At 39.7% G+C, this 21313-nt stretch overlaps 1 protein-coding gene across 4 annotated transcripts in view; it reads left to right on the top strand.

Moving 5' to 3' along the window:
* The window catches only part of RAP1GDS1 (Rap1 GTPase-GDP dissociation stimulator 1), a 96478-nt gene that overhangs the window by 36713 nt on the left and 38452 nt on the right, over positions 1-21313 (top strand). For 3 of the 4 annotated variants that reach the window (XM_033059836.2, XM_033059837.2, XM_033059839.2), the window contains 2 exons: positions 11942-12064; positions 17008-17133. In XM_033059836.2, coding sequence (XP_032915727.1) covers positions 11942-12064; positions 17008-17133 — 249 coding nt within the window. The remainder of the gene's footprint in view (positions 1-11941; positions 12065-17007; positions 17134-21313) is intronic. The other variant, XM_033059838.2, reaches the window with a different exon arrangement.

Raw genomic sequence — 21313 nt, forward strand, 5'->3', positions numbered from 1 at the left:
TGCTGCTGCTGCCGCCACCGGGCTCACTGGCCCCCCTCTCCCGTCTGCACCGCTGCTGCCGCGTTTGCTCGCCCTGGCCGGCACTGCAGGCCCCCGCACCGCCGGGCTCCCCCACGCTGCTGGCCCCGGTTCTCCTGGGCTCCAGTGGACTGCTAGCCCCGCTTCTGCTGGGCTTCCCCCTGCCGCCGGGCAGCCCCGCCCGCTGGGCTTCCTGTTTCTGCTATCCTCCCCTGCGCAGCCGGGCTCCCGTGCACTGCCAGCCCCACTTCTGCCGGGCTCCCCCACCCTGCTGGCCCGGGCTCTGCCGCCCGCCCCCCGCACTGCCGGCCCCACCTCTGCCAGGCTTTCCCACCTCTGCCGGGGCCAGCCGGGCGCCAGCTTGGCTTGGGGCTGCCGCGGGCTCTCACTTCTGTGTTGGCAGCTTTTAGAATATTCTTCATATATTAGCCGCCCCTGAGTATTAGCCGCACTTCCAGGTTTCCACCAAAATTTTTGTCAAATTGCTGCAGCTTGTATTCGTGAAATTACTGTATAATTGCTTTATTTTGTATCTCACACCCAAATAAAAATATGGATATGTACTACTATTGGATATTGGGAACAATAGGTTAATTGTCTTGTATGAGGAATTACAAGAGAAAATAATATTGGCCATTATTTTCAATCAACATATAGAAATTTATACTCATTAAGAGCGATTTCATAAATACTATGCCTATCAAAAAAGTGCATTTATGTTAAGATCTCTAAATAAATGTCCACAAGAAAGGACTACCTGAGAGAAAGAAAGCAAAAAGGAAATAGAGGTTTTCTTTTAAACAGCAGGCTCTCTGGGACATAATTATTGCAGCAACAACAAAAAAAAGTTACTGCTAGTCCAGACATGCTGTGTTTCAGATACAAGAAGTTACAGCAGACATAAATAACCCAGTTTTGATAAATGAGAAATCTGAAAATCTGCTGAGAATGTTATTTTTGGCTCTGTTGTATTCAGCATAAGAGGCTGAAAATGCCCACTAATCCCAGCTTTCAGCACCTGGCTCTGAAAACTTGTGACATGCAGCTGAAGTGCAAAGGCCAGTGCATATATTTGAAATATTTTTTACATACACTTTTTAGGAGACTAAGAATATGAGTACAGTAATTTCACGATTACAAGCTGCACCATTTTGACTACAGTTTTGGTCTGTACCCGAAGTGCGGCTTGTAATCCGGAACAGCCAATATATGAACAATATTCTAAAAGCTGCCAACACGGAAGTGAGAGCCCGTGGCAGCCCCAAGCCAAGCTGGAGTCCGGCCAGCCTCAGCAGAGGTGGGGAAGCCTGGCAGAGGCAGGGCCGCGGTGCAGGGGGCGGGCGGCAGAGCCCGAGCCAGCAGCGCGGGGGAGCCCAACAGAACCAGGGCTAGCAGCGTGGGGGAGCCCGGCAGAACCGGGGCTAGCAGTGTTGGGGAGCCTGGCAGAACCGGGGCCAGCAGCAGGGGGGAGCCCGGTGGTGCGGGGGAGCCCGGCAGAGCCAGGCCAGGGCAAGCAAACGCGGCGGCAGCGGCGGTGCAGACGGCAGGCGGGGGTACAGGCAGCGGGGGGTGTGAGCTAGCCCGGCGGCGGCAGCAGCAGCACCGCCCGGCCCCGAGCAGCCCCGCCGAGCCGTAGCGCTGAGCTGGGCCACCTGACCCTGTTGGCAACCATGAGCGGGCCAAGCCTGCCTGGCCCCAACCCGCGCCAGTAAACCCTGCTATGCCACGATCCTGTTACTAATTGGCAAATTTGTGAAAGTTGCACACAGATTCTCGCTATGAACAAAAGTGCGGCTAATAATCCGTTGCGGGTTATGTATGGACGAGGACCTAAACGTTGCCGACACCCCGGAAATGCGGCTTATAATCCATGCGGTTTGTAATCGTGAAATTACTGTATACATGTTTGTGTGAAAAAATGGTTAAGTAAAATCACAGCAATAAACATAAGTTGACTTGAGAGGGCAAGGCCGCAGTTTTGAAAAGGATTTAGAAGCACTGGAAATATTTGAAATAATGCACTTTACAGGTGTGGCTGATTAAGATGCACTATTTTCTACTTGTGCTTTGCTCATACCTAGTAACTCAAAGAACCATCACATGACACATGAAAATTTTATATTCATGCTTGAAACTAGAAATCTCAACATTATTCAATGGCTGCTTTAGAGTGTCATTTTTCTTCCCATAATGCACACAATTTTGTAACAGTATTTTGCTTTGCCCCAGAATGTATATGCTGGAGCCATGCTTTGTTTAGAATATACTGGCTGTGTTGTATCTGGGAAAATAACTTCCTGCTGTTCCAGAGTTCTGGTGTGAGGACCATGCGCTCATCCCTCCTACCTAAAGCTTCTTGTTCAGGTTTTCTCTGGGGAGTCACCAGTGGGTTTTCTGAAATGTGTGTGTTCCTATTTGATGGCATCCCAGTGGAGGATATGTTAGCATCTGGAGTGCTTAAGAAAATCTTGGATATCTGAAGACATGGCAGATTTCACACATTCCTTTGTCAGTGTTGAGACTTTTCATTGAATGCCCTAAAACTTTGGTAGGCACCTGCTTTAAAAGGCATCTAGTTGTCTCTCTCTAATTTTTTTGGTGGATTTCCAGTTCTCACAACCATATGTTTACACAGAGGTTATATTTCAATTGGAAATTTGTTTTATTCTCCTCTTCACAGCCATGGCTTCCATATATTGTTGAATTTGGTTAGTACTTGTGCTTCCTCTACTTGGTGTTCCTTTTTTTGATCTTCACTGTCCATAGAAGATGGAACAATTCCTCTACCAGAGCAGAAAAATCATGAAAAATTGAGAATTTTATAATTCTGTAATTCAGGGCTCAACTGGAAAAAAACACTCTGAAATTTTAAAATGTATTATTGTTGCTATCAGCACCTTTGATTTGTAAAAGAAAAAAGCAAGATTTACCTAATTTTACCTGTTTACCTTTTGGGGGGGCATTCTTGATAGCTCTGTGTACAGACCCTTATTTATTCATTGCAGGTAGGCAGCTGTCTGCTTAACTTGTAACACTAAGTGCCATCTGATTTCAGTGAAGCCTTGTACCTCTTTAGTAGACAGAGGATTAAGAAACAGTCATTTCATCTTTTGTTTCTACAGCCCTCTCACATTAGCATAAAATTATCTATCCTCCTGCCACAAACATAGAAAAAATTAAGTTGTTGAACCTTTGTCATAGCAGAATTATTCTAAGGCACAAACAACTGAAATCATTTTACTTTTTTCCTGTTGGCCAAACAACTTAAGCTTTCTCCATTCCCTTTCATGGAGAACAAAGCATGGAGAAAAAGCTCCACATTTCAGAGCTTGCTCAAGCAAACTTATTCTTAAACATCAGCTCACTAACCTTTATCTGTTTTGAAGAAATTGTATAAGCAGAATAAGAGTAAAATGATGCCACTGTTGTTTCATGCAGATTGTGGCCAACGAACAATGCTCTCCTGATTGTGAATGCTTGCACAGTATTAAAGCTTAAAACAACAACTGTCTATAGGCCCTATTCTGACCCTCTAACTTCTGGCCACAGTAGTTTTGTATAAATAAAAAAAGAGCGTTCAGCATCCCTGCAGATTTAGCACACTTATAAACATGAAAGCTGTGACAAGGCAGTGCATAAGCACATCAAGAGAGCTTAGCACAAGCAAGGGCATAGGCAGTGGTACTAATTGGATTAGTGGCCTATTAAAACAACTGGTAACTAGTAGAATTAAGTTCACTGACAAATAGCATTTCCCTGTTTTCTTATTCCTCTTTGATCTTTAGCATCTCCCTTTCTTCTTAGCAGCAGTCTCCCTTCCAGGAAGATTTTTGATCCTCCTCGGGTGTGTCCTTCTGTAATCCCTGACATAAGTCTCCCACCTGTGATGTTGGAAGGAGAAGGAGGCCACCCATGGATGTATACTCAGACCCAGCAGGCACAGACCTGCATGTTAGTCCTGACATGTAAATGTCTCAGCCTGAACATTCAGACAAGCAACAGACATCTGTGGTGTTATCCGTGAAGAGGAAATGGGCAGATGAAAGCTACAACGTCCTCTTCCAGTAAGATAAAATCCAAACAGTATCATTGCTAACTGTCTACTGAAACTTACAGTTACCTGCTGAGATTAAAGTATTCTTTAGGTAGATGGTGTCCTTAGCCTATGACAAAGATTTTAGGACTTCATTATTATTCCTGGTTTGTCTTGGAAGCTACAAAAATATTAAGAGTAGCACCAAGGCATCACAGTACCTTGTAGGACTTGTTTTCTTTATATATTGAAGATATGAACTAGTGTCTGTTTAGCTACTACTAAACCTTGATCTAGTATCTTTGAAATTCAGTGGAGTGAGCATAATGCATTTAATGTCTATTCAAACCAAGGGAGGGAAAGGGAGTAGAAATTAAAAAGGAAGAAATGCAACTAAATGAATGAGTAACATGGAATAGAGTGGAACATAAGATTTGTATTTTAGAGGAAGAAGAGAAATGGCAGAAGGGAGAAATGGATATAAAGATCAAATTTTGGAGGGGGGGTGGGGGGAAAACCAACAAAAAACAAGCTAAATGCACATACCTGAGTGGCTGGTAGGAAGCAGTCAAACCAAAACCCACATCTCAGATCAGCACGAATTTCTAATCTGCTTCTGACACAGATAACCTCTTGTAAGAGAGGCAGGGGTTCAAATTTAATAGGGCCAGCTCAGCCAATCAAACCATTAAGCTTACCTGCAAAGACTTCTAGTCAAATGCCCTGCTAAAAGTTGGGGATCTTGATGAATATATTTTAAGAGGGAGTTCTGGCTCAAATACTGCATTATAAAGTGTTCCTTCTTTTTGCTGAAGAAAGATGTTTGTTGCATTTTAGCTCTTGGGCTGTTGCCTTGTCATGATACTGTACACACATAATCCAGAAATGTTTCCTTATTAAGAACTGTATATAATATATTTTTACAGTATAACTACACTAAATCAAGGTGACTGCTTTTATTGGACTGTCTCCCAGTAAACTGGCTTACCCTAATGATACTGAATGGTAATCAAGCTGCTTAGTGGGATTATATTTTACATAAATTCCCCTTAATAGTGATGTATTTAGTTAGTGCCAGATAGTTAAATGTTTATCCAAGTGTTAAATTCCAAGTGCTATTCATTGAATACACAATGTGCCAAACAAAGATTAATGATGGTATTTTTTTTCTTTGCATAAGGCATCAGTGAATAGCAGTTCCAGAGAATAGAATTGACACATCTTTTTTTCAGATTGCCTCTGTATTGCATTAAAGGCGGGCCTTTTATTTTGCTTCTGTATTACATTTCAAAAGTGCAAAGGAAAACATCTACCTTTTACCAAAAAATTTATCTTTTGAGATCATGTAATTCACAATTTCAGGGCTGCAATTTCATTCTTAGCTTTGCCCCAGTCCCTTTAACTTAAAAATGTGATCTTTTTTAGATTAGGTTTTCTTTAAGCTACTCCAATACCACAGCTCACTAAAAATACCAGCAGATTAAAAAATTTCTTTATGTGTAGATGTACTCTTTCAATAAGTGAAGGGTGGAATTTCACAGCAGGAATTTAAGTTCACTTAAGAGCACTCTTAAGAGATTACTTAAAGAAACATGAAACAATTCCTGCATATAAAATTACAAGCTTTCAAATCTGATTTTATATTAATAAGCAAAATCAAATTTGGAGAAAGGATTTTACTCCATACAACTAGCATTTGTTATACATTTTTAAGAACTAAAGCATGAGAATACCCTTTACCCTGGGACCTCTACTAAGTTCAGTCAGTACAAGTAAGAGAGGCGGCAGGGGAAAATGTGCACAGAGGCTGAATACAAAACACGAAGGTGTGAGTGCATGACATTTGTACTAAGATGCCAGACAACAAACTTGGCAGCTGAGGCACTGACATCAAACTCTTTCAGCAGCCTTGCTACTGAAGTGGTTACATCCTGGAGAGGGTGAGTCAGAAAGGGGGAGCAGCTCAGATAAATCCACTAGCTATGTGCCAGGGCTCAATACTGGATCCGGTTCAGGAACTCAGGGGTGCCAAGCTGCTTCACTTTAATATTCTGCCTTCTGCTGTGACCTATTCATGGTCACAGAATATTCATGGAAGTAGATGTGCATTTTTCTTCATTGAAGGCAAAGATGTCACGTATTTTTTACTTCATTGGTACCTGCAACAGGCTATTCCATGGGTAGAATCTCATCTTGAAATTCACTTTTATACTTTGGATATATCTTTTGGAGAATTTAATCATCAGGACTCATGCAGCTAGTTGATTGATAAATCTGTCTCTCCATCTGTCCTTCCTTCCTTGTTAGAGCTGAGATTTTAATTACAAACATCTGTGTACTGTCTCCTTCTTTGTTAAAAATAGGAAGTTACCCTGTAGCTGCTGACAGATACAAAACAGAGCAAATACCATGATGGAACATGGTAAGCTAAGGGAGAATCCTCCCTCCTTGCCTGATAGGTGTCTAATTTCAAGGATAAGTGAACAGGCAGATTTTGGGGATTTCCCCACATGAGGAGGAGCATGAAAGAAATCAAATGTCTACAGTTTTTTATACATAAATTATTATTATTAAAGGATTTTTTCCCCCTGTTAAATAACTCTTTATAATTGAAACAGGCTCTTTGGTTAAGGTTTGTTAAGCAAAACCTCCTTATCAGCGGTGCATTCTTTGTTTCATGAGACTATATAATTTGTTTTTCTGAGGTTCTTTACAATGCACTTTTTGTGGTTTTGTAGTCAGACTAAAATCTTCATTTTGTGGTTTGAAAAATACGGTGGGAGGCTGTGGAGAGAGGGACAATGTTTCTTGAGGGAGGCTGCATAGGGAGGGAGAATCAGTGCTTATGCTTGGTCACAGGAACCTTCTTACTGTGGTCATTAGGAACATGTACCAGTTCGAAATATATCCCTTGTTCCCTTCATTCTCTTCCCTTCTGCCTTCTGAAAGAGCAGATGGAAGGGTCCTTTCAAGATATATGTGATCCATCATTATTTATTCATGTGTTCATCTTTCTGATGAGAGTACATGTAGGAGGAACATTATCAAGCCAAGGTAAATTTCTGCAGTAGTTCCAGTAGTTTTATAGAACATCTTTGCAGCTGGAAAGGCATACATTTGTCAAAAGGGTAAATGGCAAACATGGTTGGCTTAATAAAGAGGGCCCTCACAAAACTGTTAATTTATAATTCTGTGGTGTGAAGCTCCACAATATGGGAATTACTGCAGTGCTAGCCACCATGACTCTAGGGCTGCTAATAATAGTGCAACTTAAACTCATTGTTCATAGGGGATAATGAATGGTGAGTCTACAGCTTTCTTCTGATAGCAAGGCACTGGTGAGAGATAAGCCTTACCTTTCCCTTCCCGCCTTTTATTTCACTTAAAGGTGTACAAAATAATACAGAGAGGAGAAAAGAGTGAATAGAGAGAAGTGAAATTTCAGAGGAAAGAGAGCTGAGAGGGAAGAGAGTGTAGAATTTTAATTCAAAACACTTTAGATTTTTTTCCTTTGATTTCTGCTACTTAATTAACTAGTCTGATAGCCAATGGTGCTCAGCTCTGCAGCTCTGATCTGTGGCATTAAATATTTTCCTGCCCACACCTTTTAACTATACCGACTTCAGGCACTGGAAAAACCACAAAAAGCAAGCATATTGACATTTTAATCACTCAGCTATGACATTAATAAGATTTTGACACTACATGATCTAGCATAGCCTTTGTCTTGATGACACAAGGAGGCATCTAAAGCAGCGGGCTTAACCTTAGAGGGTTTTTCCTTCCAATTATTCTGTATTAGACTGTGTGTGAAAGGGCTGCTTTTAATGCAGCATTATTACAGTCCTACAGTCTTTGTTTTGAGACAGGGCAGTTCTAGGAGTGGGCTGGTGTAAGCAGACTGAAAATCAGCTTTAAGAGAAAGCATTTGAAATCGCAGATACATCACAGATAGCAAAAGGATTATGAGGTGTGGCACTCTAATGTCAGGCTATCTACAGTGCTAGGTTTCTTTCAGACACAAATTTAAGGGATTTTAGAGGGGATGAAATTCTGCTAAAGGAATGTTGTTGTGATTTTCTTTTTGGCCAGTATAGAAAGCACTGGAGGGGAATATGTGGTTGAGATTTGCCTAGGTCCTTTCTTGCTCCTAGAGAAAATTTTTGGGTTTACATGCTCCAGCTACAATTGAAATAGCAATTTTAAAAGATGACAACTGAAATAAGTTTTTAAAATAATTTACCCTCTAATAATTTACTAGGAAGCCCAAATTGAAAGTAGCATGCAGGAGATTGATATCCTTAATAAATAATATCTCTTTAGTGCATACACACAGAGAGACAGGAAGCCAGGCAGGCTTTCTCCAGCCTCTGAAGAGAACAAATAAAGGCAGGAGTTGAGGGTCGACTATGCTAAAGCCACTAGCAGTTTCTAATTCTCAGCAAGCCCTACCTTATTTCTCCTAGAGCCAGGCAGTGGTAGGGGTACCAGCCCTCTGGCAGCTTGGTGTGTGGTCTCCCAGTCTCATTTTTACAATCATAGCAAAAATACTGCTACATAAACATGACAATCTATTGTCCACTCCAAAGAATAACACCACACACACTTCATTTCTGTTTCTATGTCCCTGTATGTTTTATATATTTATACAGGACACATGTTATGGGAAGCTGAGCACAAAGGAGAGTCATACACAGGATTGTTCACTCATATTTTTTAAGTGAAGCAACTGTCCCATTTGGGCACTATGAGAAAGGCTTATATACCTACAATTGTGCTGAAATCATCTTCAAGACCTCCAGCTTGGTATTCTCTTCTACAGACATGCATTTTAACACTTAGTACCTGAACTGAGCATACAGTTGAACCTGAACTGAGCACACAGTTGACTCTGCAGACAGCTAAAGGGTGGTAGAAGATCTTGGTTTGGACTTCGCAGGGCAGCCCTGTGCATCATTTGCCTGTTAAGTCTTTCTCCTTTGAAGGAATATAAAAAATACTGAGCAAAAATGCTATATTTAACAAGGCAATTTTAGGTTTATAAGTAAGACATCTTGTTCCAATTAAAATAACCTTCCTTGTTTAAGCATTTCAAAATTTCAGAAAGATTGGTTTCCTGTAACAAAAATATCTGCTAATTACATGTGACTTAGGAAATCGATTTGTATATTACAGCACATTCCTTTTTTTCTCCCCACCTTCTTTATTAGAACTTTAATATGACGAACACAGAATCCCTGAAAAAAACAGATATTTTTTTTGCAGATACTAAACAGAGTAGTGTGCATGAGGATGGAAGAGTAGTTTTCCTGGCACATTCTCTTAGGATGCCTTATAAGGAGGACCTACTATAAACTACTTGCAAAGATTTAGTGTCATACTGTCATCTCTCTATTTTGAAACTGAATTAATTTGTATATTACACCAAATGTAAATTGTATGTGTTCTGCAGAGGAAGAGCAGTGCTTACTAAGACTTGGAGTAGACCAGCTGAAGCACCCTGTGGCATTTTTTACACCTAAGGCAATTCCTGGCAAAAATGCTTCAAGAGAGCACTGTGGGCTGTCTGATAGTAGTAATTCAGAGTAATTCAGCCAGAGTAATGTGCTTTTCCCCAAAATAACGATGCTCGAGCACTCACCTAGGGATGTTCTGCCCTCACTGCTAGTCAAATTTATCCATCTTCCCTCTTTTATGACTAGCAAAATTTTGACATTGATACCCAATTGGCTAACAAGAAACATTAGGATTTTGCTTTGAAGGGATGAGTATATGCAGTAGTGCCTCCTCTACTTCTTCAGAGTAGGAAAAGTCATTGGTTAGTTTTTCATGTGTGTGATCCCAGGTACCTGGTTTCCCCCTTTCTGAGAGGTCTGTTATGGCTGTGCTTTTATTGATGCTCACTTGCTTTTCTTAATAAAATAAATCAGGGTGTATCTGCTGCACACAACTTACCTGGAGAAGCATTTAATTTTATTTTCCCACTTCTTGCAGGATATATTTAGTACTTCTACTTACGTAATTTATGCTTTGCACAGTAATGAGTCCATCAAACTACAGACCAATAAAATACGACTGGATACCGTGTATCTCAGCAGCATGACAGGAGAAAATGCATTATTGTCTCCTGCCTACTAATACAGGTTCACACATACCCATATTTTGCATTTTGAATTCTGTACTTTGAGTTTTGAACTTAAGAGAGTGAGAAGCTCTTCCTTAACAGACATTTAAGATGTCTGGACTAATCTTTAGTTCTGATATGATTTTCTCTAAATTCAGATTTATTTTTTTGTTGTGTCTATATCCATTGGAAAATATTACTACTAAGTATATGCTGTATGTCAGAGTTTATAAAAGCTTTCAAATAAGCCATAAGCTCCTTTATATTATATCTTTTGAGAGTTTTTTTCGGTTTATTTCAAAAATTGCAGTTAATTAGATTGCAAATAGGTTAATAATAATTAGCACTTATAATATGTATGAGATGTTGAGATTACTCGTTACTGATGCCTAATCTGTTTGTTGTCAGATGTCATCACTGACATATTGTGAGTGGTCATAGCCAAACACCAAATTCCCAAGTTGGAATTATATACAGAAATGGGAGGCATAACTGCAATGCAGACTTGAAGTTCTCTGTTTTCAGTCTTTTTTCTGTCATGTAGACATAACCAGTTCCCAGACACTGAAGCATGTACATACTCTGTGTGAGCCACAAAACCCATGGGAGTCACCTCTGCCAGGCTTGTGCTGGCTTCTATTCAGGAGCAGCTGGAGTGGATCTCTCCCACTCAAAGGCAGCAGAGTAGTCCTGGGGCTGCCACAAATCAAATTCAATTGCAGCTGTGAGAGTGGAGAAAGGAAGGAGGAAGAGTACAGAGAGGGTAGTATGCTATTACCAATTTCCAGGTGAAGCACAACCGAAGAGTGGTTGCAAACTGCATTCAGATGGATTTGTTTCGCTTTGCAAAAGTCGTCAATTGGAGCATCTCACAGTAAACTCTGAAGAATGCAAATAACTTCCCTTGGCTTAAGAAGTCATGCTGCTTTCTAAAATGATAGCTACCATCTAGTTGTATTGTGTGTCACACTAATATTCATCTCAAATATGCCATTTTTAAAAGCGTTAGCAAAATACATCATAGCATCTAGTACCTTGTCTTTAACTGCAATTGAATCGATGTTGGTTTTCAGTTTGTTACAGAGCATTGCTGTTGGCCAGCAATGTTAGGTGGAGCCCTGTTAGGGAGCAGCTGCACAATTCCTCTACATACAGAAAGGGGAAAGCTTTTGTCACAAATCTTTCATATCTGCTACGGGAAACTCAGTGTTTTTCCCTTTCCCTTCTACTGAGTCTGTGCTGGAACTACTCACTAACAGATTAACACATGATATTTGAGTGTAAAAAGAGGAGTTTACAACCAGAATCATCTTAGCTCTCCCTCTTCTCCAGTTTCTGATTCCTACACTGCATTAAGCTGTACCCTAAACTGTAACCACTTTCCCCATCATTCCTTGAACATATCCAATAATTCATCTCTTCAAAGTGTCATTCCTTGACTTTTACATAATACCTTTATCTGCTGCATATCACTTTATGACCTTTAGTCTCTCCAGTATTTTCCCCATGTAAGCCTGAGTATGTATCTATATATACTTATATAGCAGTCACCTTATAAAGGTCAGTTGATTAGAAGTGGCCAAGTATAACGTTCCATGAGTGCATCAGATATATTAAGTATGGTTACTGAACTAACAGTTGGCTTCTGATATGGGACATAATGACTATCATAATTACTTTTAAGAAGACTTCACTTCTGCTTTTCTTTCTGTTCTTTCCCAAAGCAGTTTGATGCACAAGTCATTTTTGTGTGATGTGTTTTTCAGATATGGAGACAAGTGAAAAAATCCAGAAAAGTGGAGTTCTTCAGGTGTTCGCGAGTCTGTTGACGCCACAATCTTCCTGCACAGCAAAAGTAGCTAACATCATAGCAGAAGTAGCCAGAAATGGTGAGGTTTTCTACAAGAACTTTTCTGCTGGAACATCTTCAGTTTTTCACCTCACTTGTCAGTATGTTTTACTTCATTTATGTTTTCATTTTATAGATAGACACCTTTCATGTCCCTCCCTTTCACTCTTCTTGTTTTGTCTAAATTTTTTTTGGTACTTTTTAATACAATCAAAGTAGCTGTTGGCTGCTGGAATTTATTTTACTCTTACTTTTGTACTGTTTAGTTTTTAAGACAGCAATGTAATTTATTGGGCAGAAATAGCCCAGCACTGATGAAATGCATTTCTATATGAAAGGCATGTAGAAAAAGAGACATACACAATGTGTGCAGCTAGTTATGCATGGTGCCCATAGTTACAGAAGTAGCATCTATACAGGTGGTTAAGGGAATAGTAGATGATTTCTTTGGTCTGATATTTGTCCTAAGATTATAACCATTATGAGTCCTTTGATACCACACTAAAACCAATTAGTCCTACTTAAAGAGCGTTATATATGTTGGAGTAAATGCCCAAAGTCCCAAGTAAGAATCATGTCCACTTTGGTATGTGTTATATATATACAGTATATAATATAACATCAGAGGTAATAAAAAAACTATTTAAATTTTTCTTTAGACAGGATTATCTTAAAGCTCACCTAATACCTGCATATCTTGAGCCCAGAAGAATGGCCTCGTACCTGCAGGCAGGAACTATGGGCAGACCCCATGATGAGGGTAGAGGAGATTTGTGGCTGACTTTTCTCACTCCTGGACTTGCTGCTGTCACAGCTGAAGAGGCACAGATTCCGTTTTGGACTTTCCTTCCCCACAGGCCAGACAGAGAAAAGTAGAATGTTTCTTAACTGCTGTCCTGGCAGCCTTATCCCTCTTCCTTTGTTAATTCATGCTAGTGCCTCTCCAGGGAAAGGGCTACATTCTTGCTGACTGCTTTCATATTCCATTTCCACCTTTTCTGAGGAATCACAAACTACAGCTTGTTACTGATACCCCCATGGTGACTTCCACCCAATATACTGGTTTCAAAACAGAGCTATATATGGTTATTCAGAAACAGCACTAATGAGAAAAGACATATGTTTAGTTTTTAAGTGTTAAGCTTATTTAGATAAAGAACCAATAAAAGATGTATACATAGAAATTGAAATTTGGAAGTGTTTCAGAATGATAGAGATTTAGGCAAATACATCATGGGTTTTCTTCCGTATTTAATGAAATCATAGTAAGTATTTGTAGAACAGCACTGTCAACTGTGTGTCCTCAGAATTGGTCCTTTTAGCTCCTATCTGAGGAGGGAAATTTGAGAATCAAATCAATAGGCAAACTGATTACTATGTATTGTTTCCGCAAAATTTCTCTTACAGAGCATTTTAGCCAATATCCGAAGTCCCACATAAAATGTCTGAATAGTTTCTAATATGTCCTTTTTCCTGACAGCTTCTAAACTGATGCTTTATGTACACTCTCAGAAAAGCTGGCATTTTACCTGGTTGATCATACAAAATTGCTTTTGTCTTTTCCGTAGAGTCATTAGAAGGTATAACTGGGATCCCTGTCAGCCAGGGTTAAAATGAAGGTTCTCAAATTATTTAAGGTCCCAGTGCTTTCAAGACTGAGATAATGTGGGTATTTCTCATTGAATTCTAACTCTGTTTAAGTAGTTGCTTAAGCAGGCTAGCAGGGAATACCTCATTTGAATTCTGTTGTTGGCTTTGATTTATTGCATAAACATACCAGAGTTTAATTCTTATATTGTACCTGTTTGCAACAAACTTCAGGGCACTTTGAGAAATTTGTGTTACCAAGATTCAGTGGATTGTAGGCATTAAACCCATTCCCAGAGGGTCATGCCATGCAGTACTGCCAAGCTGAGAGCAGAGACTACAGTTTTGGGTGTTACTAATACAAGAGCATCTTTTTCTTCCCCGTTTCTTGTTTTCCTCTTACATTCCCCTCATCGGATCAAATGCCCACACATCTGATTACATCAAATCTCTCTACTTGCCTTGGTGGCATTGTCATGTTTTGTCTTTTCACCTCTTCATGCTCTTACTGTTTCAACTCTTCTGCTCGCATGACTCTTCCCTCTCCCAGCTTGAGCTCATATTTGTTTTTCCTATTTTAAACACCCGAACATACAAAACTCCCTTTAGTCACTTATGTCTCTCCAACTAAAGCCATTTGCATTTCAAGTGTGAGCGTCAGAAGGCTCAGATGGGCTTGTTACAGGGAGTTTCTTTCTCAGCTGTGGACCTTTTAAACCCTCTTCCAAGGTTTTTAGTCTTGTCTTCTTTGCCAAGTGCAGGAATGAGAGAAAATCATCTTTGCAGTCAGTAATACTATAACACAATTACATTTCACTTTCAAAATCTTGTCCTTCTCTTGGTTTATGTTTCTCTGTCCTCAGTGGATCTCCTTCTGCCTTCTTAAGCGATTCTTCGCTGTTTCCTTCAAAGGCTCTGCTTCATTTCTCAGCCACATTAGTGGAAACCTTTTAAAAACTCTTCTCAATTACCTTCTCATTCTTCTATTACTTCTGTGTAGTATCAGCTGCAAAAGTAGTTGCGGTTATCACATCTTTGTTCCTGTTTCACAGATCTATTTTGATACATATGGCACCATTTCTTTTACTTCTTGCTCTTACATGACCATGATAAATACAAGTTTGTTCAGCTTATTGACCAATGATTGTTGCTGAAAAAGCTTCTGCTCACTCCAAATGGAGGAAGGGTGGAGGAGGAACGTAAACAAACAGCAGAAACAGACTGAGACCTCTCAGTCTTTTAGGAGAGAACAAGTTTCGTTTCCTGATACAGACTAAGAGGATTCAAAAACACCTGGCTTTGATGATGTAGAGACTATGGTAAGTTAGTGGGTGTAAAGGAAAGTGATGCAGGGGTAGCTGAGTAACAGGGAAGAGTTTTTACAGTCAATTGAGAAGAAGAGGCTGAGAGGACAAAGAAGACTGAGGAAGAAACTAAGTACATCTAATAAATACATATTACAATGTAGCTGAAAATGGGTGATAAAGAAATACACTGCATGTTACAAGGACATGTCAAGACTAGTTTTAAAGACTAGATGTGTCTGGTCTCTGTTGTGGTCATTACAATGGATACTATCACCATCTATCACACTATAGCATCTACCCACAGTTCTAAAATGTTACAGTAACTTAGGAAGGTGGGTTAATTGTGCTCACAACTATCTTCTCTTGAACCTGTGCAAGTGTATAGATATTGCTGATTCTTCTTAATCTGCGTGTTGATGTATCAGAGTTACATCAGCACACAAGAATTGCATACCTCTGACAAGTTTTTAGCTACAATAACACAGGATTAAATACAAAAGAGACTAGATTTTGTAGCTACCAAAACATTAAAGAACATTGTAATAGATGCAACAAAGGAAGTATTTGAGAAGATGTATTTGTACTTCAAGCATTGTATGAAATCTTTGAGTTATTGGCATGAGGCATTCTGTTGATCCAGAATCATAAGAATTTTCTCATCTGTTTTTAGGGGGTTGTAAACCCTGGTTCATTCTGGCTCATAAAGGACTAAGTAACAGAAAGGTAAACTGACTCTGAAAGATCCAATATTGTTTAGGATCAGGAAGGGACATAACTTGCCCTCTTATTCAGCCCTGGTGAGGCTGCATCCTGATTACTATGTCCTGTTCTGAGTCCTCTGTACAAGAGAGATGTGGAGCTCCTGGAGCAGGCCTAGCAGAGGCCACAAGAGTAAGAGGGAACTGGAGCATCTGTTACAAGGAAAAGCTGAGGGAGCTGGGCCTGTTCAGCCTTGAGAAGAGATGACAGAGAGGGAACCATACCTGTGTATGAGGAAGAACTTCTTTATTGTACTGGTGACCAAGCACTGCAACAATTGCCCCAGAGGAGTTATGGAGTCTCTTTCACTGCAAATATCCAAGAATCATCTGGATGCAATCCTATGCCCTAGGATGAGTACACTTAATCAGGAAGGTTGGACTAAATGAGCCATTGCAGTCCCTTCCAGTCTTACCCACTCCGTGATTCTGTGATAATTTGCAGTTCAGAACAAATCAAAAACACATTGACAGTTTACCGTACAATACTACATCTCTAAAGAGTACTCTGCAGTAAACTGTGAGACAACACTGGTGTTATCAGATGGTTCCTTCTACAAACCACCTTTATAAACTGTGCAGCACGATGCCTGCCTAGCTGTATCTCCCTCTGGAGAACAGCCCTTTATGTCTCTGACACCAGGATAGTTCACTTGCACAGATGCAAAACAATTCTTTGGTTCTCTGTGGTATAACAGGAAGGAAGGGCAGAGAGCTTCCCAGTGGATGAGTCCTCTACCTTTCCCCTTGCCACGCATGGCGGGCATCAGATTGTGGAAAGCTACACACCCTTGGGCTCATATAAACTCTTGTATTTCACATTCTGTTTTTCTGTTCTTCTGTTCACCTTCCAAATAAAAACCTGTTAGTGAGCTTTAATTTTTTTTTTTTAATCCTCTTAAAGCAAAAGCTTTTCTGGAGTTGTAATTAATGCAATAGAGAGAAAAAAATGCTACTCTAGAGTACTAGTTTTAAGTAATCTTTTGTGTTATTTAGTAATTCTACTTCATGTTGAATTTGTTGTGAATTCACTGTTCTTTTCAGCACTTCTTTGTGATACTAAAAATATGCTTAGTCTGAACTGTGTTAAATTAGTTTCCATGGAAGTCAATTAAATACCCTTAATTCCTTCTAAACTAGCAAATAATGGCAAGAATTAAGCCCAAATCCTGACTTGGGCTGATTCTCCAAAAAGTCGTGTGAGAATTTGCATTGTTTGTCTGTGCACGTGTTCAGGGCACACCAAAGGCCCAGTTGCCAGGACATTGTAACTGGAACTGATGAAGCTGGAATAGCTGGCCTGGCGTTAACAGGCTTTGCTTTATTTGCAGAATTCATGCGGAACCCCTGTGTGGATGCTGGGTTGATCCCTCCCTTGGTGCAGCTGTTGAACTGCAAAGACCAGGAAGTATTACTGCAAACAGGACGTGCCCTGGGCAATATATGCTACGATAGCCGTGAGTGTTGAAATCTGCTGTATTCTGTACTTGCTCTTGTGGAAGGGAGGGGAGGGTTTTGGTGTTCTGTACATTGTGTGCTGTGGGGTCATTTTCCTCTTTTCTTGGTGTTTATTTACCCCACAGTTCTTCTGATTGGATGAGAAAATTGAACATCACACTTGCATAATGCTTTTGTGACAGAAAGATTAAAACACGTTTTCAGTATTGTGATACAACTGGATATAAGAACGGAAAGATTTTCTGATCTTGGGTTTGGTTTTTCTGGGGTTTTTTTTCCAAACATAATGAACTAACTTTTCAAGGAGCAGATGCTATATACTGAGTGGCACTGAACAGTTAATTTTTTCTCAAACAGAATGTGTTGGAATGGAACAGAGTCAGAAAGGAACACCATTATTCTAACCAGTCTCAAATCTGTGCAGAGCTGCATATGTGGCTGAAATGATGCCTGAGTTATGTTGCTGATTCTCGAAATTCTTATGTGGCCCATCAGTTGCTCCAGGACTACATATTTGTATTTTTGGTAGTCAAGGGAGGTGGTGGGGGGACGTTGGTGAAGTTTTTTAGCTTTTTATAGGTACATTAAATTTTTACAATGGGAAGTAATTGAGTTTTGAAATGCAATTGTGACTGCATGTGCTGATCACATGCATGGGTGTGTCATCTGCAAAACAAACCAACTGTTGCAGTGTTTTGAAAATGCAGCCTCATTACCCCTTACTTCAAAATTTTGAAAAAAGCCAGTTCACAATAAATATGGTCCAGAAGCAGAGACGCCAGGAACATGTTGCACATGAGGGAATTATGGATGTCTGCAGAATGGAAGTGAGATGAAATTGTAAAATTATTTTGTTATTGAGAGTTAGTGACTTATTTTATAGAGTGAGACTTTTTCTGCATACTATGTTGCATTTACCAGAAGTTCTGCTGTATAAATACTGACTGTAGCCTTTCTCCTTGCTACTTTTTTTCATCTGGGTTCAAAAATTTACATTTGATGTTGTTTTTAATTACATTGCCTTTGACCTCAGGGAAGTTTATCATATATTGGCATTTCCAGTTACAGACAACTACCACTTGAGGATGTTAATATATAATTCTTTCATTTAGGATTTTCTTTAAGGTGACCAGTCAACTGAACAGCTACTTCCCCATGGAAACTTCACATAGAAGCTGTTAAGCTTCCTATAACATAATTATGTACTATATTCTGTTTCAGGATTATGTATGAGATCAAGGTCACTCTCCAGTGCACTGGTTTGTTTCGTATAAGTAAAATCTATGTAACTGTTCATGTCATCATTGTTCATCCCACATTTTTTCATGAAATACTATAAAGACATGTAGAAATGGTTTTGTAGTGTGAGGTTTTGTGGATTACTGCTGGCTTTTACAATGCAGAATTTAGTGCAGAAAAGTGTATTACTCACCTTGTGTTGTCCTTCTGTGGAGCAAAGCTGGCACTGATAAAATCTACAGTAGGCAGTGATGTGCAGTTCTGTGTGCCACATTTTGTCGTGCTCCTGTGGGAGGACAGTCACTACCTTCCCTGTGTATTTGAATAAAATTAATGAGTAAAGTGTAAGAAAATGTAGCAAAAATCAAGACTAGCATATTGGATTTGAGTGGAAGAGGCTATTTACAGTGCTTAGTTGACAGATCCACCCTACCTGACATTTTCTGTTAACTTAATGTGTTATTATTTAATAGTTGTGCGCTCTATCTTAAATTCTTATTTAGGACAAATACTTTCACTGTGCTTATTACTAGAAAATTTAATATATTTTAGGTTTTTACTATTGGTTTTCCCTTACAGGGAGATACAAAGTCTAACAAAGACAAGATGTGGAAGCTGGTAGTTCTAACTAAAAATGTTGCATATCGATAGATTTTTGGGGTTTTTTTTCAATTGAGACAAAAGCATCTGTTACCCTTCTGGCAATTCTGGTTTGTATAAGAACTTGAAATACATCAGTAACTATATTTTTCCTAATACATTGCACTTCTACTCCCCATATAACTGTAACATGCAGCAGCGAGGAATGTGTCTAAGTCCTAAATCAGTGTTAAGCTGAGCCTATGCAATAAAGCCCTTATTGGATGGCTCATAGCAATATTTCTCCATATTTGAAGACCAGTTATCCTGTATTTCATCCCAGCAAGCGTACATCACTTTGTTTAGTGACAACTTGTGCCAAAATTAGTTAATCAGGTCTCTGTTTCTGAGAGAAGTTGGTGTGATGCAGGATGAAAGTTGTGGGACAAACAGCTACTTCTGCAGAGAAAGACCCTTAAAATTTGCCTTGAAGAAGAGAAGGATTGCCTGAATTGATTTTCCAAAGGAAAATGGCAGTGGTTCTTCAGTGTTCACAGGTCCCAGAGTTGCTGCATGAAAGCAAGACCATTTCCCTGTAAGTTCAGGAGTGGGTACTCCTGGAACACAGTTGCTATGGAAAGGTAATTCATTACCAAGTCCCAATGCTGAAAGAGATTTAGTACATTCCACAAGTTAAAGGGGAATTACACCTGGCCAAAGACCTCACTGAACAGATTGGTTTCCTCACAGAAAACATGAAATGAAATTCTGTTGACTTACTGATAGATTTTCTTGTCCGTTATGTTTGAAGTAGACGTGTTATTGTCTGGGTGCTCATCTGTGTTAGCCCACAAAAACACTACTTAATTATCTATTTGAACATGGAAGAAAATACAAAGAATTAAATGCATTACATAAACAGTTAGAGAGGAAAAAGTAGGTCGAACTTACACCAAGCAGCCTTGAGAGCATCCTTTTTAAAGTATTTGTTTTGAAGAAATCTATATTATGTGAATCTCTGAACATCAGGAATACAGGCAAATATAATTGCAAAGCCGGGTGGAAGGAAGTTTTGTTAGTGCTGATGAGGTATCTGGTCTCCCAGCCTTCCACTAGTATGCAGAGATGCAAGAAACAATTGAGGCAGATAAAAAACTTTAAGTCAGAAGTAATGAATTGCAGACTGTCAGAAGCTACTGTATGCAGATTGTGCAGTGCAGCCCTATAGTTTAAGAACAGATACATTACTGCATGTTCCTGTACATCTGTAATTGTTCTACGCACTTCATGTAGCAAATGCCACATAGCCCTCAGCTGCCAAATTTTCATCAAAGCAGAAAGTGCAAAGTAAAGAAATGGAGACATGATCTCTCCTCTCTCCTCCTCTCTTCCCCAATGCATCTGTAGATACAGTATGTGTATCTATATATATGTATCTATAGATATGTAGTACAGATACATACATATGTATCTGTAGCCTGTACCCAGTACAGCTGCTTGTACTTCCAAATCCCCAGAGTCCTTGGCCTCTTGGGCAGAATTTTATCAGAACTATCCTATTAGGTGCAAAGCTCCTAGCCCATTCTTTCCTTTTAACCACCAGTTTTGTGGTTTTGCCTTGCACCTTGGCTCCACACACAATGAAAAGATCTCATCTCCATTTTTTGGTAAAGGTTGTGTTTAATATGGTTCTTGCTGCAATAAGCAGTGTCTGAAGTCAGTACAGAATGGCTAATTCTGCTGTAGATAAAGCCTAAGAATTATTTGCTACCATCAGCTCTGGCCATTGGAGTATTAAGTTAAAGAAACACATTATCCAAATTGCACCTCGTGATCACATAATGAACACGCTGGTGATTAGTACATCCCTTGGCTCCCTCTGGTGACTCTTTTCACAGTAGACTGGGAAGAGTCTGGTGACTGGTCTCATGTGGCAGATCAAGTGCGTAGGGGACAAGGAAACTGAGACTATAGTTTTCAACTTAGGCCGACTTTCTTGCAAGACCAACAAGACAATGTGGGAGAAAGATAAAACCTGAAACCCCCACAACAGTGCAGTCGGTCTAGATGAAAGATCAAACCAATCAAATAATTTTTTTCTAGAATTTTAATGGACGATGATGCTATATTAAATTAGTATTATTTTCTTGGCACATAATAGCCTCACAATATTTTTTATCATGAAGTTTGTGATGCACATGCTATCTTAATCTCAGTGATCTTTCCACAGGTAACTTGTTAAATACTTCAGTTCTGAACTGATTGACAAACTACTTTCCTGTGTTTTTATATGGCATTGTGCACATGATAGAGGCTGGCATACTTATGCTATAAAAGTGATAATTCTAAGATGAAGTGAAA

Source organism: Catharus ustulatus, chromosome 5 (genome assembly GCF_009819885.2).
Source record: "Catharus ustulatus isolate bCatUst1 chromosome 5, bCatUst1.pri.v2, whole genome shotgun sequence".
In the NCBI taxonomy this organism is placed as follows: Eukaryota; Metazoa; Chordata; class Aves; order Passeriformes; family Turdidae; genus Catharus; species Catharus ustulatus.